Here is a 20790-nt window from a genome sequence, read left to right on the forward strand (position 1 = left end):
GGACAGGAGTTGTGTTCCCAGTATCCACATCAGCTTACTCAGAGTGTGATGTAATTCTAGTTTGGGGGGGGGGTCCAATACTTCTGGTCCCAAGGGCACCAGCACTCAACATGTACACACACATAATTAAAATATTTGAAAGAAAAGTCAGCTTTATTTGGAATAAAGATAGGTATTCTAGCTGTAGTATGGGTAATTGCCTCAGTTAAATAATAGCATAGTGCTGGTGTGGTTGATAGTTGTTACTTAACTTGAGTTTATTTTATTTTCACACACTCTTGGGAGGATTTAGCAGGTTTGTTCAGTTCAGTGTTTGATAACAGGTGACTCTGCAATAGTTAACAATGAGTTCTATAGAGATTGTATGTAGTATTTTCTGAAGATATTTAATTGACTGGGACTATAGCTCAGAGTACTTACCAATACATGCAAAGCTGTGGGTTTTATTCCTTAGTACCACTACCAAAAATTAATGATTGTAAAAAATTTGTACTTATGCCCTTTATGTACCGCTATCCAAATAATCAGCTCATAGGTTGTCATAGTAGTTCAGGTTGCTCAGATTTTGAATACAGAAGTCTGGTGTAGAATACTTTCAGGTAACAAGGAATGGAACAAATACTTACTGAACAGTTTATTATTCTTAGTAGTTTAGTGCCTTTAAACCATTGATAGTTAATGATTAGAAGCACTCAGGACATCTGGCAAATCATGTGCAGTAAGCAAGACTTGGGATACTATCTTCACATTTTATTAGAAAACAACAGAAATTAATGAATATTAGCTGTACCACAAAATTTCAGATGCTCAATAAAAGTGTTTTATTTTCCAATTCCAAAAAAATAAAAGAAACATGAATTTCTGATGAAGAATTCAGTTTTGGATATGTTAAGTTTGAGATGTGTACTAAATAGTTGAATAGATATTCTGTAGGCAGGATTCATTAATCTGAACTTGGGTAGAATTTGGGAATCATCAGCATATAGGTAGTATTTAAACTCCACAGACTGGGGCCAGCAGTCAACTGGCCCAGCAGGTACAAGTATTTGCTGCCAAAGCTGATGACCCGATACACCTAGAGGTGTATTGTTGAATGCTGTGTGCACACATGCATATAAATAAATAAATATTAAAATAAACCCCACAGAGTTATTGAAATTCCTAAGAGAGTGAGCTGGTAGTTTCAGAAGTGTTAGCAAAAAAACTCTTGGTGCCTAAAATCAAAAATAAAAGCCAACAGGATAGCTAATGAGAAATAGAGGAAGCCAAAGGCAGTTTTTGAAGTCTAATAACAGTGTGTTTAGTTGTGGCTCACAGGATCAGAAGGCTCTAGACTATGCTGTTGGACAGATTTTATGGTGGTTGTATTTTTTCCATAAGTTATTTATATTCCAAATGTCAAAGTAGCAGGAAAGAAGTGTTTTATAATTTTATTGCGCACATTATATTATTTATGTTATAAATTACATTGTATTTATGCAATACATGTTTGCTTATTTTTGTCACACTGGCTATGCAGCCCAGGCTGGCCTGAAAGTTGATAATCTTCTGCTTGTACTTTCCCAGTACTGGGATTTCAGGCATGTGTCTACATGATCAATATTTGTTTGTTTATTTGTTTTTATAAGTTAAAATTGATTACTTTATGTATCTTTATTTATTACTTTATGTGTATGGAAGTTTTGCCTGCATATACATTTGTCTGTTCACCACTGTGTGGGTGGTACCTGTGGAGACCAGAAGAGAATGTTGAATTTCCTAGAACTGGCATCATAGATGGTTGACCATGTGAGTGTTGGGAGTGGATCCTGGGTCCTCTGGAAGAGCAGCCCTGCTCTTGATTGCTGAGCCATCTCTCCAGCCCATTGTTTAAAATTTATTTGGGGGTGGTGGTGGAATTCGAGGATGACACAGTAAAGATCATGATTTTCAGTGAAACACTTTAGATGTTTGCTGATACTTACATAACTGCCGTGTAAGATTTAAGGGGAAATCGAGTATAGGTAGCTTTTGCTAGCTTATAATCTGGCTAACTAGATAGGAATATATCTCAAATGTGTCAAACATGAACCCTGCTACTTTGACATTTGGAATATAAATAACTTATGGAAAAAATACAACCACCATAATTTGCTTTGTTTATATCAACTTGATTTGAACTTTGAAATCTCTTGGCTGGAAATTCAACGTCAGTTATTCTTGGGGGCTTCCAGTTCTTAGCTTTTGTTTTTTGTTTGTTTGTTTTTGAGATTTTGGGCATAATTCATTTTAGGTTCTCTAGATAAAGAGTTGTCTTTCGTTGTATGCCATGGGGTTCCTTCTGGTTTCTCTAGCTCTGCTGTCTGGCTTGGCACTTTTTATTTATTTATTTTTTTAAAAATAGTGCTGGGTACTAGAAATTAAATACAGGGCCTTGGAACATGACAGGCATGTGTTACATTGCTCAGCTATGTCTCCAGCCGTTATTTTTTTTGAGACATAGTTTGTAGCTCAGGTTGGCCTTGTACTTGTTGTCATTCTGTCTTTTGATTCCAACTGCTATGATTACAGACATGCACTATCTTGCTTTAAAAAACAAAACAAAGCAACAAAATACTGTCTTGTAAGCACATTTCATCAAGGTCTTGATACTTCTGCAGTTATATCCATGGAATTGATCTCACTCTCTATAATTTCTTCTGAGATTGCTCAGAAGCTTCACTGTTGCTTTTTTCCCAGTCACTGAATGTGATATGATCTGTATTTTGTTGGTCTTATAAAATACAGTGTGCTGGTCTGTAGGTCTTGACTCTAAAATCCCTGAGATGGGGTTTCAGAAACCTTTGTTGACCTGTTTGAAAATTGGTGGGAGTGAATGATGGAAGAGAAACTTTTGAATTGATGTTCTAGAAATTAATCCTAAGAAGAAATACAATAAGTCCATGTCAGTAAAAGTTTGGTTGCTTGAAAGGTCCTTGGAAGCCGGGCGTGGTGGCGCACGCCTTTAATCCCAGCACTCGGGAGGCAGAGGCAGGCGAATTTCTGAGTTCGAGGCCAGCCTGGTCTACAAAGTGAGTTCCAGGACAGCCAGGGCTATAAGAGAAAACCTGTCTTGCAAAACCAAAGGAAAAAAAAAAAAAAAAAGAAAGGTCCTTGGAGTGATCAGAGAGCATCCTATGAAAGTGATGAGAAGTAACTGAGTTTTAAGGATGAGTGTATCTAAGGCAATGACTTCATATTTGCATTTTTGGGAGTGATGACATATATCTATAAGTTGAGGGTGTGTGTGGTGTGTTTAGAAGTGAATGAGTAGGTTTGTGTATTACAGGAGAGAGCTGAGAGCTTATATTGTTAGAGAAAGCTTCAGACAAGAGGATTGCTGTGGTAACCAATAGCTGGATGTATTTAGAAAACAAAGATACTTAAGGAGGCTATTATAGTAGTAGTTCTGACCTGAACTGAGGAAGGATTGATGCCAGTTGGGTGGAAGCAAATAACTGATCAGATAGAAACCACTGGAAGAAAATTTGGAGAGAAGGCAGAATTCAAGCTGATTCTGAGATTCTCAGCTAGGTATAGGGATATGAACAGTGTTATTTGTGGAAACTGAAGAAGTCAGGATAGGAGTTTCTTGTGAGAAGAAGAGAAAAGGTCTAATGGGGGGAGATTTGATAAGTTATCTGAGGACTAGAATGGGATTAGATTTCTAGTTAGGGAGTTTTCCATTTCAGCAGGATACTGCTGTAGCACTACTGTTTTTCCTCATGATTATTGTAAGGAAGACAGTGATATAGGAATATGAGAAAAGAGAAATTGAGTGGGGATTTTGGCTTAAGAGTCAAGTGGTGCTTTCAGTTTTATTTAATTATATAATTCAGAATCACTTTGTGATATTTTAAGATAAATCTGAAATTTGTGTGTGGAATACCCTCTATAATTTTAATTTTCTATAGTCCTTTAAGATGCCCTTTGAGCATTTGTAAATATCCACAGCTTTATATTAATAATTATATACATATAGATAGTTAATTTTATGTTAAGAAAGTTAAAAGAGCTAGGCAATGGTGGCACACACCTTTATTCCCGGCCATAGGAGGCAGAGGCAGGCAGATCTCTCTGAGTTTGAAGCCAGCTTGGTCTGTAGAGGGAGTTCCAGGACAGCCAGGGCTACACATAGAAACTCCGACTTGAAAAACCAAAACAAACAAAAATGTAAGTTAAACAAGCAAACAAGCAACACTTTAATGCTGCCCTCTTTAATTCTTCTTTTGAATAGTTTATTTGAAAGTACTGGCAACTGAGGTTGTCTGTTTCTTACAGAGTTGGTACTTGATGAGGATTATTCACATGAGAGCTTTTCTTTGTTTGCTTATTTTGATTTTGCTTTCTTTATAATGATACAGGAGACCAAACCTAGAGCTTTTGGGCATGCTAGGCTAGCACTTCACCACTGACCTACACTGCCATCTCATTGAATAAGGCTTTAAGTAGAGGGTCAGGATTGGTAGTATAGTACCTGTTGTTTTGAGGCATGAATTAAATGTGGCCTTGTTTCTTGGTTTTGTTTCTTACGTGTTTAAGTAACACTTCATAAATAAAGCTTACATAATTAAACAGGAGAATATATTTGAAAAATTATTTTATGTTCAAGTGTTTTGTTTAAATGAGTATTTATGTGTATATATGTATGTGTGTATACATATATACATATATATGTATATACATATATACATATACATACATATATACATATACATACATATATAATCATATATACACACACACATATATATATATATATATATATATATATATATATATATATATATATATATATATATGTAATCAGCTGGGAACTGAAATTAAATCTTCTGCAAGAGCACCAAGTGCTTTTAAACAGTGAATTAATCTCTCCAGGCCAAATAAAGACTAAAGCAAAAATGGACATAATTGTGTCTCTTAAGATAAATGTTACTTGCTGGGCAGTGGTAGCACATGCCTTTAATCCCAGCACTTGGGAGGCAGAGGCAGGTGGATTTCTGAGTTCGAGGCCAGCCTGGTCTACAGACTGAGTTCCAGGATAGCCAGGGCTACACAGAGAAACCCTGTCTCTAAAAAACTAAACGAACAAACAAATAAATAAAATAAAATAAATGTTACTTGGTTCAAGTGCAACATATACAGTTTTGTGGATAAATAAATCCAAGAGATAAAATTTTTTTTTTAAAAACCTGTGTTATGCAGATTTTATTGTATCAATTAATTGAAATAGGAGTCCTTGGATAGAATTTGAAATCCTCAATTACATAGAGCATTAGAAGTATTAAGTTAAACAGCTTATCTATAATATGTTAACTTAACATGATATTTATTCACAGTTCCTTTTCAAAATGAAGCATTATGTGTTAAGAGCTGGGGTCTGGATAGATGGCTCAGTGGTTTAGGGCGTATATTTTGTGATAGAGCACTTGATTTGGTTTCCAGCTTACAGCCATCTGTAATTCCTCTTCTGATCTCTGTAGGCACCTGCACCTATGATACACCCACATAGACACACAAACATGCACAGTAAAAAAGAAAACAACTGTTAAAAAATCCTCTCAGAACAAGTTGCCTTGAAAATAGTTTTATATACCTCATGAGATGTTGTGACAAATCAGGAAGAAAAAAAGACAGTGTTAATTCTTAGGAATGTAAAGTCATACATTGTCCTTACTTTGATTGGCACAGATAAAAATGACTCTCTCAGATGAGCGTCTCTAATGGAATATAGCTTCCAGTTACTAAAACTCAGTATCCTGTCAAGTTTCAACTGCCCAGAGTATGTATTTCTATTGAAAATAGTCTAGTGTGTCTCTCTCATCTTCCTTGAATTTCAGTTTGGAATTGCAGTTATACCTATACTTTCAGAATGGGCAGGAAAATTCTTTATTTATGATAGTCATGATGATAATTACATAGTGCTGAAATTTAACTCAAGGCCTGGCATATGGGTAACATGCTTTCCATTGACCTCTGCCTCCAAGGCAGTCTTGATATCATTATTATTTTGAATTTTATTACATTAAAATTTTCATTTTGTGTACTTGTATGAGTTATGTACCTTGGCAAGCCTGGGAAGGCCAGAGGACAACTTGTAGGAGTCACTTTTCTCCATCTAGAGTGTGGATCCTAGGAGTTAACTCGGGTTGTCAGACTTGGCAGCAGGTACCTTTAACTACTGAGCCATCTTGCTCCAATAGGGTTTTGTCAGTGGCCTTTGTTTTTGTCAGCCTTGAAAATTTAAGTATGACAGTATATAGGTTCCATGAAGTTTATCTAAAGTCAGATTACATTACTGTTAGTTGAGCATCAGTACAAGCATATACAAACATGTATCAAAGCAAGCATGGATTTCATTTTTAGTGAAATAATGGAATTGCTTTAGTATATGTTTATGACATTTGTTTTTGTTAATATTTGTGCATGCTCATGATAATTTACATTTTATTTCTGAAAAACTAAAGGGCCTGCCTAATGAATATGAATATTTCCATTAGATTTCTGTTGTCCACTTTATGTATGCTTGTATGATTATAGTTCCCTGCCATTAAACATACTTTCAGATCACTATTAGATGTGTAAAGTCAATGTACAAAGTAAAATTTAAAAATTTAAGTAAGGGGTTGGAAGAATGCCTCAGTGGTAAAGCATTTGTTTTGTAAGCACAGAACTTGGGTTTGATTCCTGTACTCAGGTTAAAAGGCAGTATGTTGTGTTCTTGGAAAGCCAGTGCTGGGGAGGCAGAGCATGAGGATCCCTGGGGCTCACTGACTAAGCAGTTGAGCCTAATTGGTGAGTTCCAGGCCAGTAAGAGAGCCTGTCAAAGGAGGTGGGTGGATGGTGTTCCTGAGGATCATACCTGAGATTGTCATCTGGCTGCCGCATATACATTTGCACCTGAGCACACATGCATCCCCCCCCACATACACTTTTTAAAAAATGTCCAAACAAGATTACTTAAATTACCAGGTTTTGAAAGAAGTGGGAAAAATGCTAACAAATGAAGTTACAACAGAAAAAGATTTTAAATTCAATTGTAAGTAATTATTTTTTTTTACTTATTTGGATCATCTCATTGTTTCCACTACAGTAGTAGTACAGATTGGAATTGACTCAGCACTGCTCAGACTCATAATATTGTTAGTTGTATTGGTACATGCCTATAACTACAGGCATTTAGGAAGCTGAGACAGAAGAACTACAAGTTTGAGGCTAGTCTGGGCTACATGTGGAGACCCTAGCTCCAAAAAATAAGGAAACATGCATACACATGTACTTGGTGCCTGTGCATACACATAACACATTATGTAGGAAAATTTCTCATGTTTAATTTGGCTGATCAGCCCAATAAATTAGCTGTTTTTATTGCGTTGTTAAAGTAAAAGTCTAAATAGTATGTTATTAAAATAAGTATAATTAAAATAGAATGGATTAAAATTAAGGCTTTCTAAAACTACTTTTGAATATAGAAGGCTATAAGTGAAATTCAGTTTTGGTCTCCTTTACAGGAATAGCTATTCACAGTCAGACAGAACCACTTACACGTTTTGCAGTATCTTCCGAGGAAGTCAGAATCTGAGCCAGCATGAAGATTGAATCTTGTCTTTGGTCTGATTTACCTTTATTGTAACCATGTGCAAGGTGGAGGTTGTAGCATGGAAACTAAAATCTTAGTAAGTGTGAATTTTTTTTTTTTTTTTTTAAATTTTAGCTATCCAACAGTATCCTTCCTTTCTATGGCGAAGTTGTCCTCTTAGCAAAGGTCACTGTGTATGTGGGGTGTAGATTTAATAGACAGGAACAGAGTAATTACACTTGTAAAGTGATTTGGCTTTCCAGGTTTAGGAAGGAGAAATACCTATCACTCTGCCTAGGAACCTTTTCTCTTTTCCTTGTTAAAATAGGTCGTAGGGAGGTACTAAGTTTAGAACAGATTGAAAAATTGAGAGGTTGTTTAGTGTTCTAATTTAAGTCATTAAAATAGCATTAAGTTTGCCATATAAACTGCTTCACTTATGAATTAGTTGTCATTAAATAATAAAGTCTTCATTATTATGTAGTGTTAGTAAATCCACTGTAGAATCCTGGAAATGTTTACTGACTTATTTGTCTCTCATTATGTAGCCCAAGCTAGCTTCAATCTCAAGATCTTCCTGCTTCAGCCTCCTAGGTGCTAGGATTACAGGCATGTTCCAGCCCTCCCAGCTTCTAGGACTTCTTAGATAGCAAGTATATTTTTAATATAAATAAATTTTAGTGTATATTAATTTTTCAGATATCAAATATGAACATTTAGAAATAGATTGGCATGCTTATGCTAATAGTTTTCTTAGAGATGGTCTTTCCATTTGAATTTCTTGAGAGTATAAGTAATGTAGAATTTTTTTTTAAAGATTTATTTTATTATATGTAAGTACACTGTAGTTGTCTTCAGACACCCCAGAAGAGGGCATCAGCTCTCATTACGGATGGTTGTGAGCCATCATATGGTTGCTGGGATTTGAACTCATGACTTTTCAGAAGAGCAGTCGGCGCTCTTAACCGCTGAGCCATCTCTCCAGCCTGTAATGTAGAATTTTTAATGTTCCAAATATAATTAGATTTTGAGAATATAGAATATCAGAATCATTTCTAGTTTATAAAGTTATTTTGTTAATTGTGATTAGTGCTCATCAGCATATTTTCTGTCTGTGCTAATTCAAATCAGTGAATAACAAGCACATTCAAGCTATTTTCCTCCCTTAGCAAGGATAATTAGGAAGAATTTGAGCTTCTGAAATCATGGATTAGACATACTACAAATAGCACAGTCTACATTGTTTGCAATTTGTGAGTGGTTATTTAAGGTTCTATTTGGTTTGTGTTTTTTCTCTTGCCTGCAAGTCTTTTTAACTTCTTCTAAACTAATGTTGACAGCCGAGCTGAAATTAAGTAATTTTTATTAGTGACTCACCTATTTTTATCTTCTTATGCTGTAGAAAGAATCTGTATTCATCTCCTTTTATCACTTCAGCAGTCCAAAGTAAACTTTAATGGATTAAACCCTGAAGTCTAAAAGCTTTTTTTGGGAATTTATCTTTACTATTTTTGGAAATCCCAAAACAAAAGTAGAATAATCCAATAAGAATTTTACATGTGTATTTTAAGAAATATATATTTTCTAAGTTGGAGGGTATTTTTTATTTCGGGGGCATATTTTCAGAGATGGAATTATGTAGCTATTATTTTAATAACAATGTCCTAATTATTTATAGCTTCCTGCCTGATATAACTCACTTCAAGAAGTACACAATGTCAGAACATGGGATTAAGTGGGCCTGTGAATATTGTACGTATGAAAACTGGCCGTCTGCAATCAAGTGTACTATGTGTCGTGCCCAGAGACCCAGTGGAACAATTATTACAGAAGATCCATTTAAAAGTGGTTCAAGTGATGTTGGTAGAGATTGGGATCCTTCCAGTACTGAAGGTGGAAGTAGTCCTTTGATATGTCCAGACTCTAGTGCAAGACCAAGGGTTAAGTCTTCATACAGCATGGAAAATGCAAATAAATGGTCATGCCACATGTGTACATATTTGAACTGGCCAAGAGCAATCAGATGTACCCAGTGCTTATCCCAGCGTAGAACCAGGAGTCCCACAGAATCTCCTCAATCCTCAGGATCTGGTTCAAGACCAGTGGCTTTTTCTGTTGATCCTTGTGAAGAATACAATGATAGAAATAAACTGAATACAAGGACCCAGCATTGGACTTGTTCTGTTTGCACATATGAAAACTGGGCTAAGGCTAAAAAATGTGTTGTTTGTGACCATCCCAGACCTAATAATATTGAAGCAATAGAGTTGGCAGAGACCGAAGAAGCGTCTTCAGTAATAAATGAACAAGACAGAGCTCGGTGGAGGGGAGGCTGCAGTAGTGGTAATAGCCAAAGAAGATCACCTCCAACGATGAAACGGGACTCGGAAGTGAAGATGGATTTTCAGAGGATCGAATTGGCTGGTGCTGTTGGTACCAAGGAGGAACTTGAAGTGGACTTTAAAAAACTAAAGCAGATTAAAAATAGGATGAAAAAGACTGATTGGCTATTCCTCAATGCCTGTGTGGGTAAGTTTCTGGTTTTTTATTTGTATTTTTTGTTCATATGTTTGGTTTATTTTTATTTTTTTTTTTATTTTTTATTTTTTTTGGGCCTTATTTTGAATAAGATGGGAAAAGGCATTGAAATGGCTTGAAAATAAAAGGAGGGTCAGTATTACTTTGCATTTGACTTATTTGGTGTGATAGTTCATGTATGCATGCATAACTGTATCTGTGACCTTGTCTGCCTTGTACCAAAGTGTCCACATTTACTTGTGTACATGCTTATCAACTTGAGAGAAAGATTTTAAGTTAAAGAGACTGTTAACACATTTGTGAGAAAGTATATACTTGAAGTTTGAAATTGTTTCTCTTATTTATTGTAACAAGATGTGACAGAGCAACACCAGCTGCTGTTTCTGAATGTTTGTAAACAGTGTGAGCATCTTGTGATGATGGAGGCTTTAGTCAGAAGTTAAAAATATCATTAAAAATGTGACTCCAAGAAGTAGAATGAACATAATATTGACCTTGAAAATGCTGATGTTAACTTAATATGAATGTCATGTAGTAAATATTTATACATTTGGTAGAACTGATTTCACATAACCAGCTAATTCGAATCCATAGTTCAGATTATGATTTATGGGTATTATGTTTTTAGCTCTTTCATAAACATATAATGTTGGGCCCAACTGTTTGTGTAGAAATGTTAAAGGACAGAGACATGTGAGAGGAAGTTTTTCTCCATCTACTAGCTTAATGAGTTAATAATTTGTGCTATAAATCATAAAAGCTGTTAATTCTGTTTTGTTTGAGACAGGGGCTTTCACCTTGGTTGTCCTAGAACTCATTGTATAGACTAGTCTGGCCTGGAACTCACAGAATCCTCCCATCTGAAGGTGTTCATTTGATTTTAAGTCTCCCTTCCCATCAGTAGATTAGGTGTTTGGAATTTCCCCCCACCCCCCAAGATAGGGTTTCTCTGTGTAGCCCTGGCTATTCTGAAACTCACTCTGTAGACCAGGCTGGCCTCGAACTCAGAAATCTGCCTGCCTCTGCCTCCCAAGTGCTGGGATTAAAGGCGTGCGGGTGTTTGGATTTTATTTAAACTATTTCTATGGCTGCTTACTTTGGTGTTCACTTTTGTTTAGAAATATTTGAGTGGTTTTTAAGGTTAAACTTGGTGTGGAACAATAGCTACTTTCCATTCGCCATGTGATTTATCCTTGGAAGATATAGATGTAGTGCTCAAAAAACCTGAAGTTTCTCTAGGCTAGAGACATGGCTCAGCACCAGAGCACTTGTTGCTCTTCCAGAGGACCTGAGTTTGGTTCTCAGCACCCATATCAGATGGCTTACAACTATCCATCCATAACTCCAACTTTAGGGGATCTTCTGATTTTCATGGGCACCTGTACCCAGGTGTACATAGCCACATGTACATACACACCTACATATAATTTAAAATAATAAAAATAAATCTTAAAAATAAATCTGAAGTTTTAGACATATTTTTTTAAAAAATTCATGTGTTTGATTGTTTTATATGCATATATGTCTGTTCATCACATGTGCAGTCCCTTGCACAGGCCAGAAGGGCAATGAACCCTTGAACTGGAGTTAAGGAGGATTGGGAACTGCATTGTGAGTGCTGGGAATTGAACTGTGATCCTCTGGAGAGCAGCCAGTGCTCTTAACCCATCTTTTCAGCTCTTAAATTTGAGGTGGGTTTTTGTTGTTGTTGTTGTTTTTGTTTTTAATTTATAATGTCAAAAAGTATGTCCTAGCAGTTTGAAGTCCTAGCTTCTAGAGTTCAGTCATTGTAGCACTTGGCAACTGTTCCGATTTTCTCCCCCTTTGAGCCATGAACCATATCTGTTGACTTTGTTGTCTTATTTCACCCCTTTTCGAGGGGGGGTTCTTTATTTTCCTACTGGGGTCAAATTTATATATTTAGTATTACTTGATGCATTTATAATGTTATATATACAGTCGTCTTTGTCTAGCCTTAAAAGACTTTTGCCACCTAAAAGAAACTTTTACCTCCTTCCCTCCACCACCATCCCATTAATCTGTTTTTTATTAAAAATATCACAAAAATGTGGCTCCAAGAAGTTGAGTTAGCATAATATTGGCCTTTAGAACATGTCATTTGTATTAGTGTATTATATGACCTTTTGTGGTAACTGTGATTGTCTTAATTACTTGTATGCCTTTGTAACACTTAAAATCACATTTGCAGTGGTAGTATTTTAATCATATGGTTAAAATGCAAATAGTATATATAAGTTTACAGATGGGATAAACTAACTTATTCACCCTTTGGAAGGGTATAGAATTCTTTTTAGGAAATAAGGGTTTTTAGTACTTAAGTCAGACAATCCTAGGATAAGAAATGCTTTAAAATTTTTTCCCCTCTGAAAGTACCAGGGAGACCAGTCAGCATATTTGTCTTTATGACTGCTGCTAGTATTTCATGTCTTTATTACTGTTCTTCCTTCTTTATACTAACTTATTTTATTTTGCATATTCTTAATTCTTTTGAATTCCCATTACGCTTTTTGCATCTTAACAGCTACGAGTTCATTTTTAAAGGCATGGCCAGTCTTGATCATTTACTGGTTCCTTTGTACATAGGGTGTTATTTTGGTCCTTGTTTATGGCTCTTGGTAAGGTGGATTCTATCTTTGCTATTAGCTGAATAATGTTATTAACCATAACAACAAAAGTGGACCTTCTCTTATTCCACTGTGTTAACTTTAAAAAAAATGTGTGTTTACATTACATTAATTAAAAAAGACAAAAGCACCTAGCAGTAAGGCTGATAGAAAGGTGGCATGCACTTCACCCCTTTACCTGTGTCACACTTCCCAGATTTTATTAGATGTGGGGGAATTATGACTTACTGATACTGTGCATCAAAAATCATCTACATGCTGAGCATGGTGACACAACCTTTAATTCCAGCAGTTAGGCCAAGGCAGGTGGATTTTTGTGATGAGCTCCAAGCCAGCTAGAACTACACAGTGAGACCTTGTCTCCAAAAATGTGTGTGTGTGTGTGTTAAGCAGGGATACTGAACATAAAATAGTATCCTGAATGTAAATTGTGAAATATTCTCACTCCAAATTGGGAAATATTCTCATGATTAGGCCAGCTTGGAAGTTGACTGAGGAAGGTTGACTTGTTGAGAAAGTGTTGATGCTTTTCTCAAGTGTCTGTGGTTATTGGATGTAAATGTCGTCATGTTATGATGTGAGATGGCAGTGCCCAAATGAGCTGTCAAGTCAAAGTGTTACCTGGGGTGGGAACTAGAATAGTAAAAACAAAGTTCTCTTGTCTTTCCTGTTAGATAGCATGTAGCTAGAGCACCTAATTAATACAGTTTTATTAACTGTATTAATAATTAATACAGTTTTTGTTCTGGAGCTGCATTGAGACAGTTACTGGTGAAATTGTACTCTAATTTGTGATTCATGTTGAAAGACACAAGGCTTCATATAAATCTATACTTATAACACATGTAGTACTTGAACCCTAGACTTACATTCTCTATGTACTAAAATCTCCTCTAGAGTGTCTTAATATTTCATACTCACCTCAGAGCCAGTGATGGATTGGAATCTTCCTGAGTTTGTGCCCTTACTCTTTTTTGGGGGGTGGGGTGGGGTGGGAGACAGTGTCTGATTGTGAAGTTCATTGACGTATCTGGTTTTGTGGGGAGCTTATTTCTTCATTTCTTTTTAAAGTAAAGATTTATTTTTCATTTTATTTTGGCTTTTTTTGAGACAGATTCTCACTGTATAGTTCTGGCTATCCTCAGACTCACAGAGATCTACCTGCCTCAGCTTCCCAAGTGCTGGGATTACAGGAGTGCACTACTACTTTTGGCTTATTTTTATTTTTTATTTTTTGTTTTTTCGAGACAGGGTTTCTCTGTATAGCCCTGGCTGTCCTGGAACTCACTTTGTAGACCAGGCTGGCCTCGAACTCAGAAATCCGCCTGCCTCTGCCTCCCAAGGGCTGGGACTAAAGGTGTGCGCCACCATGCCCGGCTTTATTTTTATTTTTAATTATGTATCTAGGTATGGTAATTACATATGAGTGCAAGTGCTCCCAGAGGACAGAAGTATAAGTTGTCCTGGAGCTGGAGTTATAGATCGTTCTGAGCTTCCCAGCCTGGGTCCTGGAAGCTGAACTCCGGTCTTCTACAAGAGCAGTATGAATCTTAATCATTGAGACATCAGCATTCAAGCCTTTTTTTTACTCTATGTCTATTTGCCAAAAAGTCCCATTGATTCCACCATCAAAATATTTAGAATCTAGCCATTTCTCTGGTCCAAAACATCTTATCTTCCTTTCTGTTCCCGATTGGTGTGTGTGTGTGTGTGTGTGTGTGTGTGTGTGTGTGTGTGTATACACACAAATAAGTGGTTGAGGAGGCTACAGGTTGATGATAAATATTTTTCTTGATTTCTTTTCCACCTTAATTTTTAAGATGAGGTCTCTTCATCTGCTAGCTAGACTGGCTGACTGTTGTGCTTCAGGGACTTTCCTGTCTACTTCAGTAATTCTGGCAGTGTGGGTTTTTTTCATAGGTGCTGGGCATCTCAGCTCAGGGCCTTTATGGTTGAGTGGCAAGTGCAGCTGACTGAGCCCTTTCTCACCTGTCTTTTAAATTTCTTTTTCTTATTTTTTTTGAGCTGAGGTCTTTCTATATATCCTTGGTTGTGCTGGAACTCACTATTTAGACCAAGCTTGCCTTCAACTCACAGACATCTGCCTGCCACTATGCCAGTTTTCTCTTTTTTACTATTATTTTGAGACTAGCTCTCAAATTAGTCCAGGTTGGCTTTGAACAGACCACGTAGCTTTCCTAATCCTCCTGCTTTAACTTCTGGCTGGTAACAATCTGCTCATGTGCTCCAGAGTAAGACTCTCACTCCCACCCTCAGTTGTTCACCATGGGATTCATCTGCTGTTATACTTGGCAAATAGCATTCTGGCAAACCTTTCTCTCTTTCTTTCTGTTTTCTTCTTTCTCATTTCTTCAGTCCTGGGGATTGAATCTAGGGCTTTGTGTATGCTGAGCTCGTACACTGAGCTATAGTCCCAATCTTTTTTTTTTTTTTCCCAGACACTCCAGAAGAGGGAGTCAGATCTCCTTACGAGAAGGTTGTGAGCCACCATGTGGTTGCTGGGATTTGAACTCAGGACCTTTGGAATAGCAGTCAGGTGCTCTTAGCCGCTGAGCCATCTCACCAGCCCCAGTCCCAATCTTTTTACTTTTGCTTCTGAGACATGTTCTCAAAACATTGTTCAGGCTAGCCTTGAACTTTCTGTGCAGCCCTGGGAGGCTTTCACTGGTGCTATTCCTGCCTTCAGAGTGTCTGTACCACCTTATCTGATAGCTACCTTTATTCTGTTTTTTTTATAGGTCAACCTCACAGACCTTTCCTCTGTCTGAATTGAATAGTTTGTTAAATTGGCTTCTTTGGGACTTTTCTCTACTAATTTTTAAATTTTTTTAATTTTTATCTTATTTTTGTGCTGGGAATCAAACCCAGGGTTTTGGATATGCTAGCTAAGTGTTTTATCACCGAGCTAATACCATAGCCAGCCTCAGGTTTTTCTCAGATTATGCATTCTCAGGGAGACCCTCCTAACGGATACACTTAACATTCCACCCTAGCCCTGTCCCACTGCTACTGTTCTTTCTTTTTTAATCATATTTGCCACTTTCTGATGCATTCTTCATCTTGTTTACTATTTGTATTTCCTTTGAGATTTATGCTTCTTGAATGTCAGGAATTCTGTTTTGTTCATAGTTGTATTCTCATACTTAGTAAGGTCCATCCTCAATTTATTGACTTCTGTAGACTTTGGGACTGGTTAATTTTGTGTGATGATTTTAATTATTTGAAAGGTTTTTCATAATATATTTTAGAAAGTTTTAAAAAGAATATAATAATACTTGTTAAAAGTCAGAATCATAATATATGCTGTGGTATTTTGTAAATAATAGATGTTTATTAAGTGAATGAATAATTGAGTGAATGAAATACACTGGTATTTTCCAGAAGATTTTACATCCTCATATTTTAATGAGTAATTTAATTGTAGCATTATATAATTCAGCATTGTTATGACTTAAAAATTATTTTTATAAACAAACATATTACATGACAATCTATTATTTAGATGATTATTATAGTTTCATTAGATTATATAATATAGAATAATCATAATAATGCTAAAGTACTATTGTTGATGAGGTTTTAAGGCTATAAACATTAAAAAATAAAATGTAATTAAATGTAAAAAAAAAAAAAGGTCCATCATCAATATTGTGTCATGTGTGAAAGTGGGTTATCTTTCTAAAGTATAGTAAGGTATTAGAATGTGCTTTTTTTTTTTTTTAAGATTTATTTATTATATGTAAGTACACTGTAGCTGTCTTCAGACACTCCAAAAGAGGGAGTCAGATCTTGTTAAGGATGGTTGTGAGCCACCATGTCGTTGCTGGGATTTGAACTCTGCACCTTTGGAAGAGCAGTCGGATGCTCTTACCCGCTGAGCCATCTCACCAGCCCCTAGAATGTGCTTTTTTGTCAGTTGCAAAAATCTTTTTGTATTTGCTCTAATATCATTTCAGTTCTTACAACTTAATTCTCTGAAAAATCAGAGTCTGAGGCAGTTTCCATCTTGATGCGAGTTGTCTTTTTGTCTCCTTGCTAGAATCCTGTGTACTGAGCCCAAGCTAGCTTGCCCAATTGTGACTGTAGAAACTCAGTTTGATGATGTAAGATTTGTCAGAATATGTTTGTCCATTTAGTTTTACGAGCACCCTGTCCATTAAAAAAGAAAAATACTGTGTAGGTTTTCTACATTAAAAACAAATGTAACAGGGCTGGGGAGATGGCTCAGTGAGTTGTTGCCTAAGCATGAGGACCTGAGTTCAGATTCCAAATACCCATGGGAAAAAAAAAAAACAAAAACAAAGGCCCTGGTCCTATAATGCTCTCCTGCAATCTCAGAGCTCCAAAGTAAAGATAAGAGGATTCTAGGTGCTTTCCCAGCCAGCCAGCCGGTCTAGCTGAAAGGTCCCAGAAAATAAGATAGCGATAGAAGAAGACAGCTGATGCTAATCTCTGACCTCCACATGCACATAAATTTCAGCCCATCTTCACATGTGTGCATATACTTGCATGTAACACACATACAAATAATAATAAACACAACTTGCTTAGGTATTAATGGTAGAGGGATAGATATTTGCAACTTGTCTATTGAAGATTTTTCTTAAGGAAGTAAACTGGTAAAATTGTATTGTATTTTTTTCTTTCTCTGTGAAATACAAAATGATTAAACAATATAATTAGTCACATATTGTCATTAAAAATTTAGTTTTGAAATCCATATGTAGTTAAATGGAAAGGATAGTTTACAATAATGTAAACAAAATTAGATTAAATTACTCTGAAGAAAATTAGAATAGTTTTTGAGATTGTTATACTATTAGTTGGGATGGTATAAGGTTTTATATCAAGAAAATGAACATGTTAAAACAAAACTATTGAAGACAGTTCTATTTAGCTGTCTATTTAGCTTAGGCTGACCCCAAATTCTGGATCCTCCCACCTCTAACTCTTAAATGCTGGGATTAGAGGAGCATGTCACCATACTGGGCTTCTCAGTTTTAAGAGGAAAAAGCTTCATTGTTATAACTCAAATATATATATAGTAACTGATAGACAGCAATGGAAAATGAATAAAGCTTTTAATTATATTTTAAAAATTAAAAATATGCCGGGCGTGGTGGTGCATGCCTTTAATCCCAGCATTTGGGAGGCAGAGGCAGGTGAATTTCTGAGTTCGAGGCCAGCCTGGTCTACAGAGTGAGTTCCAGGACAGCCAGGGCTACACAGAGAAACCCTGTCTCGAAAAACCAAAAAAAAAAAAAAATTAAAAATATATTTATTTTATGTGTATAAGTGTTTTTCATTTATGCGTGCATGTATGTGTGCCATGTGTGTAACTAGTGCCCATGGAGGCCAAAAGATAGCCTTGGAGATACTGCTGACTGGCTGGCTGTGTGCTATCATGTAGGTGCTGGGAACTGATCCTGGGTTTTGAAAGAGCAACAAGTGCTCTTAACTACTGAGTCATCTCTCCAGTTCTCAACTAACTTGGGAGGGAGGAAGAGCACCAGAAAGATTATATTTTGTTAATACCACTTCTCAGGTCCTTTAGAGTTCTTTGGTTGTATGGTGGAAGACATTATGCAGAGGCTGACTTGAGGAGGCATGCTGCTGCTAGGCTTTTCTGCACAAAGGTGGTTGAAATTTCTGTATTGCTAGAGTACTAGATTGAAAGGATCAGTTTCTTGAACTTTTGAATAATATTTGATGCCTGTGAATGCTCTTGTTTTCTTCAGTCTTGCCTTTTTTTGAAGGTAGTAGAATAAATGAACATATAGGAAGCTTATTGTCTCCTGCTAATAGTTCACAGCATTCCAGGAGTCAGTTCAGTCACATTATTTATACTTAATGTTTTCTGTGTGTGTGCACGTGCTATTTGTGTTTGTATTTTCCCAGCCAATATACTACATACACTACAACCATTTGGACAATTTATTTCTCATCTTTAGAGCTCTTCCCTTCTTAAGGAATTGCTTTGTAGTCATTACTTCTATGTTGTGGGCTCAATAGATCTTCATTCTAATGTGTCAGTTTTAGAAATCATCTCTTGGGAATTTAGAGAGGAAGTTAATAAAACAGTTCACTACCTTGTTAGTTTCAGTTGTGGTCAGTAGTGGTTATTTCAGTGCTAAATTGTAAAATTTAATTTAATTTTTTTTTTTTTTTTTTTTTTTTTTTTTTTTTGAGACAGGGTCCATGTATATGTCCAGATCTGCCACCAACTGTCTTAGTAGTGGAGAGTGACTTTGAATTCCGGTCCCTCATGCTTCCACTTTTTGAGTACTGAGGCAATGTACCACTGTGCCTAGTGAACTTTCATTGTTACATTCTTGCCAAACTGATTATTCTACTGAAAGATTCCTGATTTAGTGTTCTGTTTCTTTTTCTTTTGTCCCCCCACCCCCCTTGTTTTTTTAGAGACAGGGTTTCTCTGTGTAGCCCTGGCTGTCCTGGAACTCCCTCTGTAGACCTGTCTGGCCTCGAACTCTCAGAGATCTGCCTGCTTCGGCTCCTGAGTGCTGGGACTAAAGGCATAGGCCACCATTGCCAGGTGTGTCTTGTTTCTTAATATGTTACTTTACTTATGAATGAAGGCAGACCAAGAAAGAAAGATCTGGGATAGTATTAGTTAATAGTCTTTGACATTTAAAACTGGACAATTCTGCCTTTTGATGAAAAGATTCTCTTAAAGGCTTTTTTTGTTTTGTTTTGTTTTTGTTTTTCGAGACAGGATTTCTCAGTATAGCCCTGGCTGTCCTGGAACTCACTTTGTAGACCAGGCTGGCCTCGAACTCAGAAATCCGCCTGTCTCTGCCTCCCAAGTGCTGGGATTAAAGGTGTGTGCCACCATCGCCCGGCCTATTAAAGGCTTTTAATTGAATAAAAATATGTTCAGACTCCTGTAGCAAATCTTTGGTACTGTATCTGTAAAGGAAAGTCAACTTCTAAGATGTTGGCAATGCATTTGTGCTGCAGACGGACCTCACTTGGGTCCCCAATCTGCGTGGAACGGGGTCTCTGGTTGCAGGTGAGCGAGGATTCGGCGAATGTGGGGTGACAAACAAATATGGACACAAGGGAGTGTGGTATCTGAATGCAGTTTGTCAAATTGAGCATCAGACTGTTTATACAGAAGAAAATAGGGAAGTTACACAAAACAGAGGAATGCAAACACAGAAGAACTGACAGGAATCAACTGGGATAAAATTCAATGTTAACAGCTGGGATCAAAAACAGCTCCACCTAAAGTCAGCTTAAACTTAGAAGCCAGGGGCAAAGGCTTCATGCCCTTGCCATAGTTCCTATAGTCCACCTTCCTCCTAGGCCATTGTAAATACTTGTGTATGGGTGTAAATCAGAGCTACCTATGATTCTAAGTATCTACTCTGGTTCCTCTTTAAGTCACAAACTTCCTTCCTCCTAGAGAATGGTAAATTCCTGTGTAGGGCAAGTGACTTAGCTACCTAAACCCAGGGTCAGCTCAAGGACTGACTGCCTAGGATCTAACTTGGCTATATATTAAGGGAAAGCACATGGATCTGTTTTCTAACTAAAGCAAGGACATTAGATCATTCATTATACAGGATGCCACGATTCCAGGAGACTAAGTTTCCATGAACTTTTCGCCTTGGAATAGCACCCAGGTTTTTTGAGGCCTGTTGCACTTGTCACTACTGGAGAGAATGTAGCACATTTGTATGGCCTTATTTAACTTTGTGTTTGAACACTTCATGACAGTAAGGATTTCATATAACAAAAACAAATAAAAACCCAACAAACAAACAAAACCAGAAAAGAAAAAACTTCAGGAATGGAGTATGTAAAGCAAATTGATGTTTGGTGCTGGTAGATGTAGAACTCTGTCAGTTTTCTCCTGGTTGCTTCTGGTATGTTTGAGACATGGTTTCTGGCCTTCAGAAATGATTGATTACATAGGCTTGCCAATTAGCACTTTGTACCTCTTATGCCAAGAAAGGAAATGTGACT

General features: G+C 36.7%; 1 protein-coding gene across 2 annotated transcripts in view; it reads left to right on the forward strand.

Annotated features, from left to right (window-relative positions):
• Zranb1 (zinc finger RANBP2-type containing 1) overlaps positions 1-20790 on the forward strand; it is a 57836-nt gene that overhangs the window by 10838 nt on the left and 26208 nt on the right. The window contains exons 2-3 of one of the 2 annotated variants that reach the window (XM_021207980.2): positions 7530-7694; positions 9276-10126. In XM_021207980.2, coding sequence (XP_021063639.2) covers positions 7654-7694; positions 9276-10126 — 892 coding nt within the window. In that variant the 5' untranslated portion in view covers positions 7530-7653. The remainder of the gene's footprint in view (positions 1-7529; positions 7695-9275; positions 10127-20790) is intronic. The other variant, XM_021207973.2, reaches the window with a different exon arrangement.

Source organism: Mus pahari, chromosome 1, assembly GCF_900095145.1.
Source record: "Mus pahari chromosome 1, PAHARI_EIJ_v1.1, whole genome shotgun sequence".
Lineage (NCBI taxonomy): Eukaryota > Metazoa > Chordata > Mammalia > Rodentia > Muridae > Mus > Mus pahari.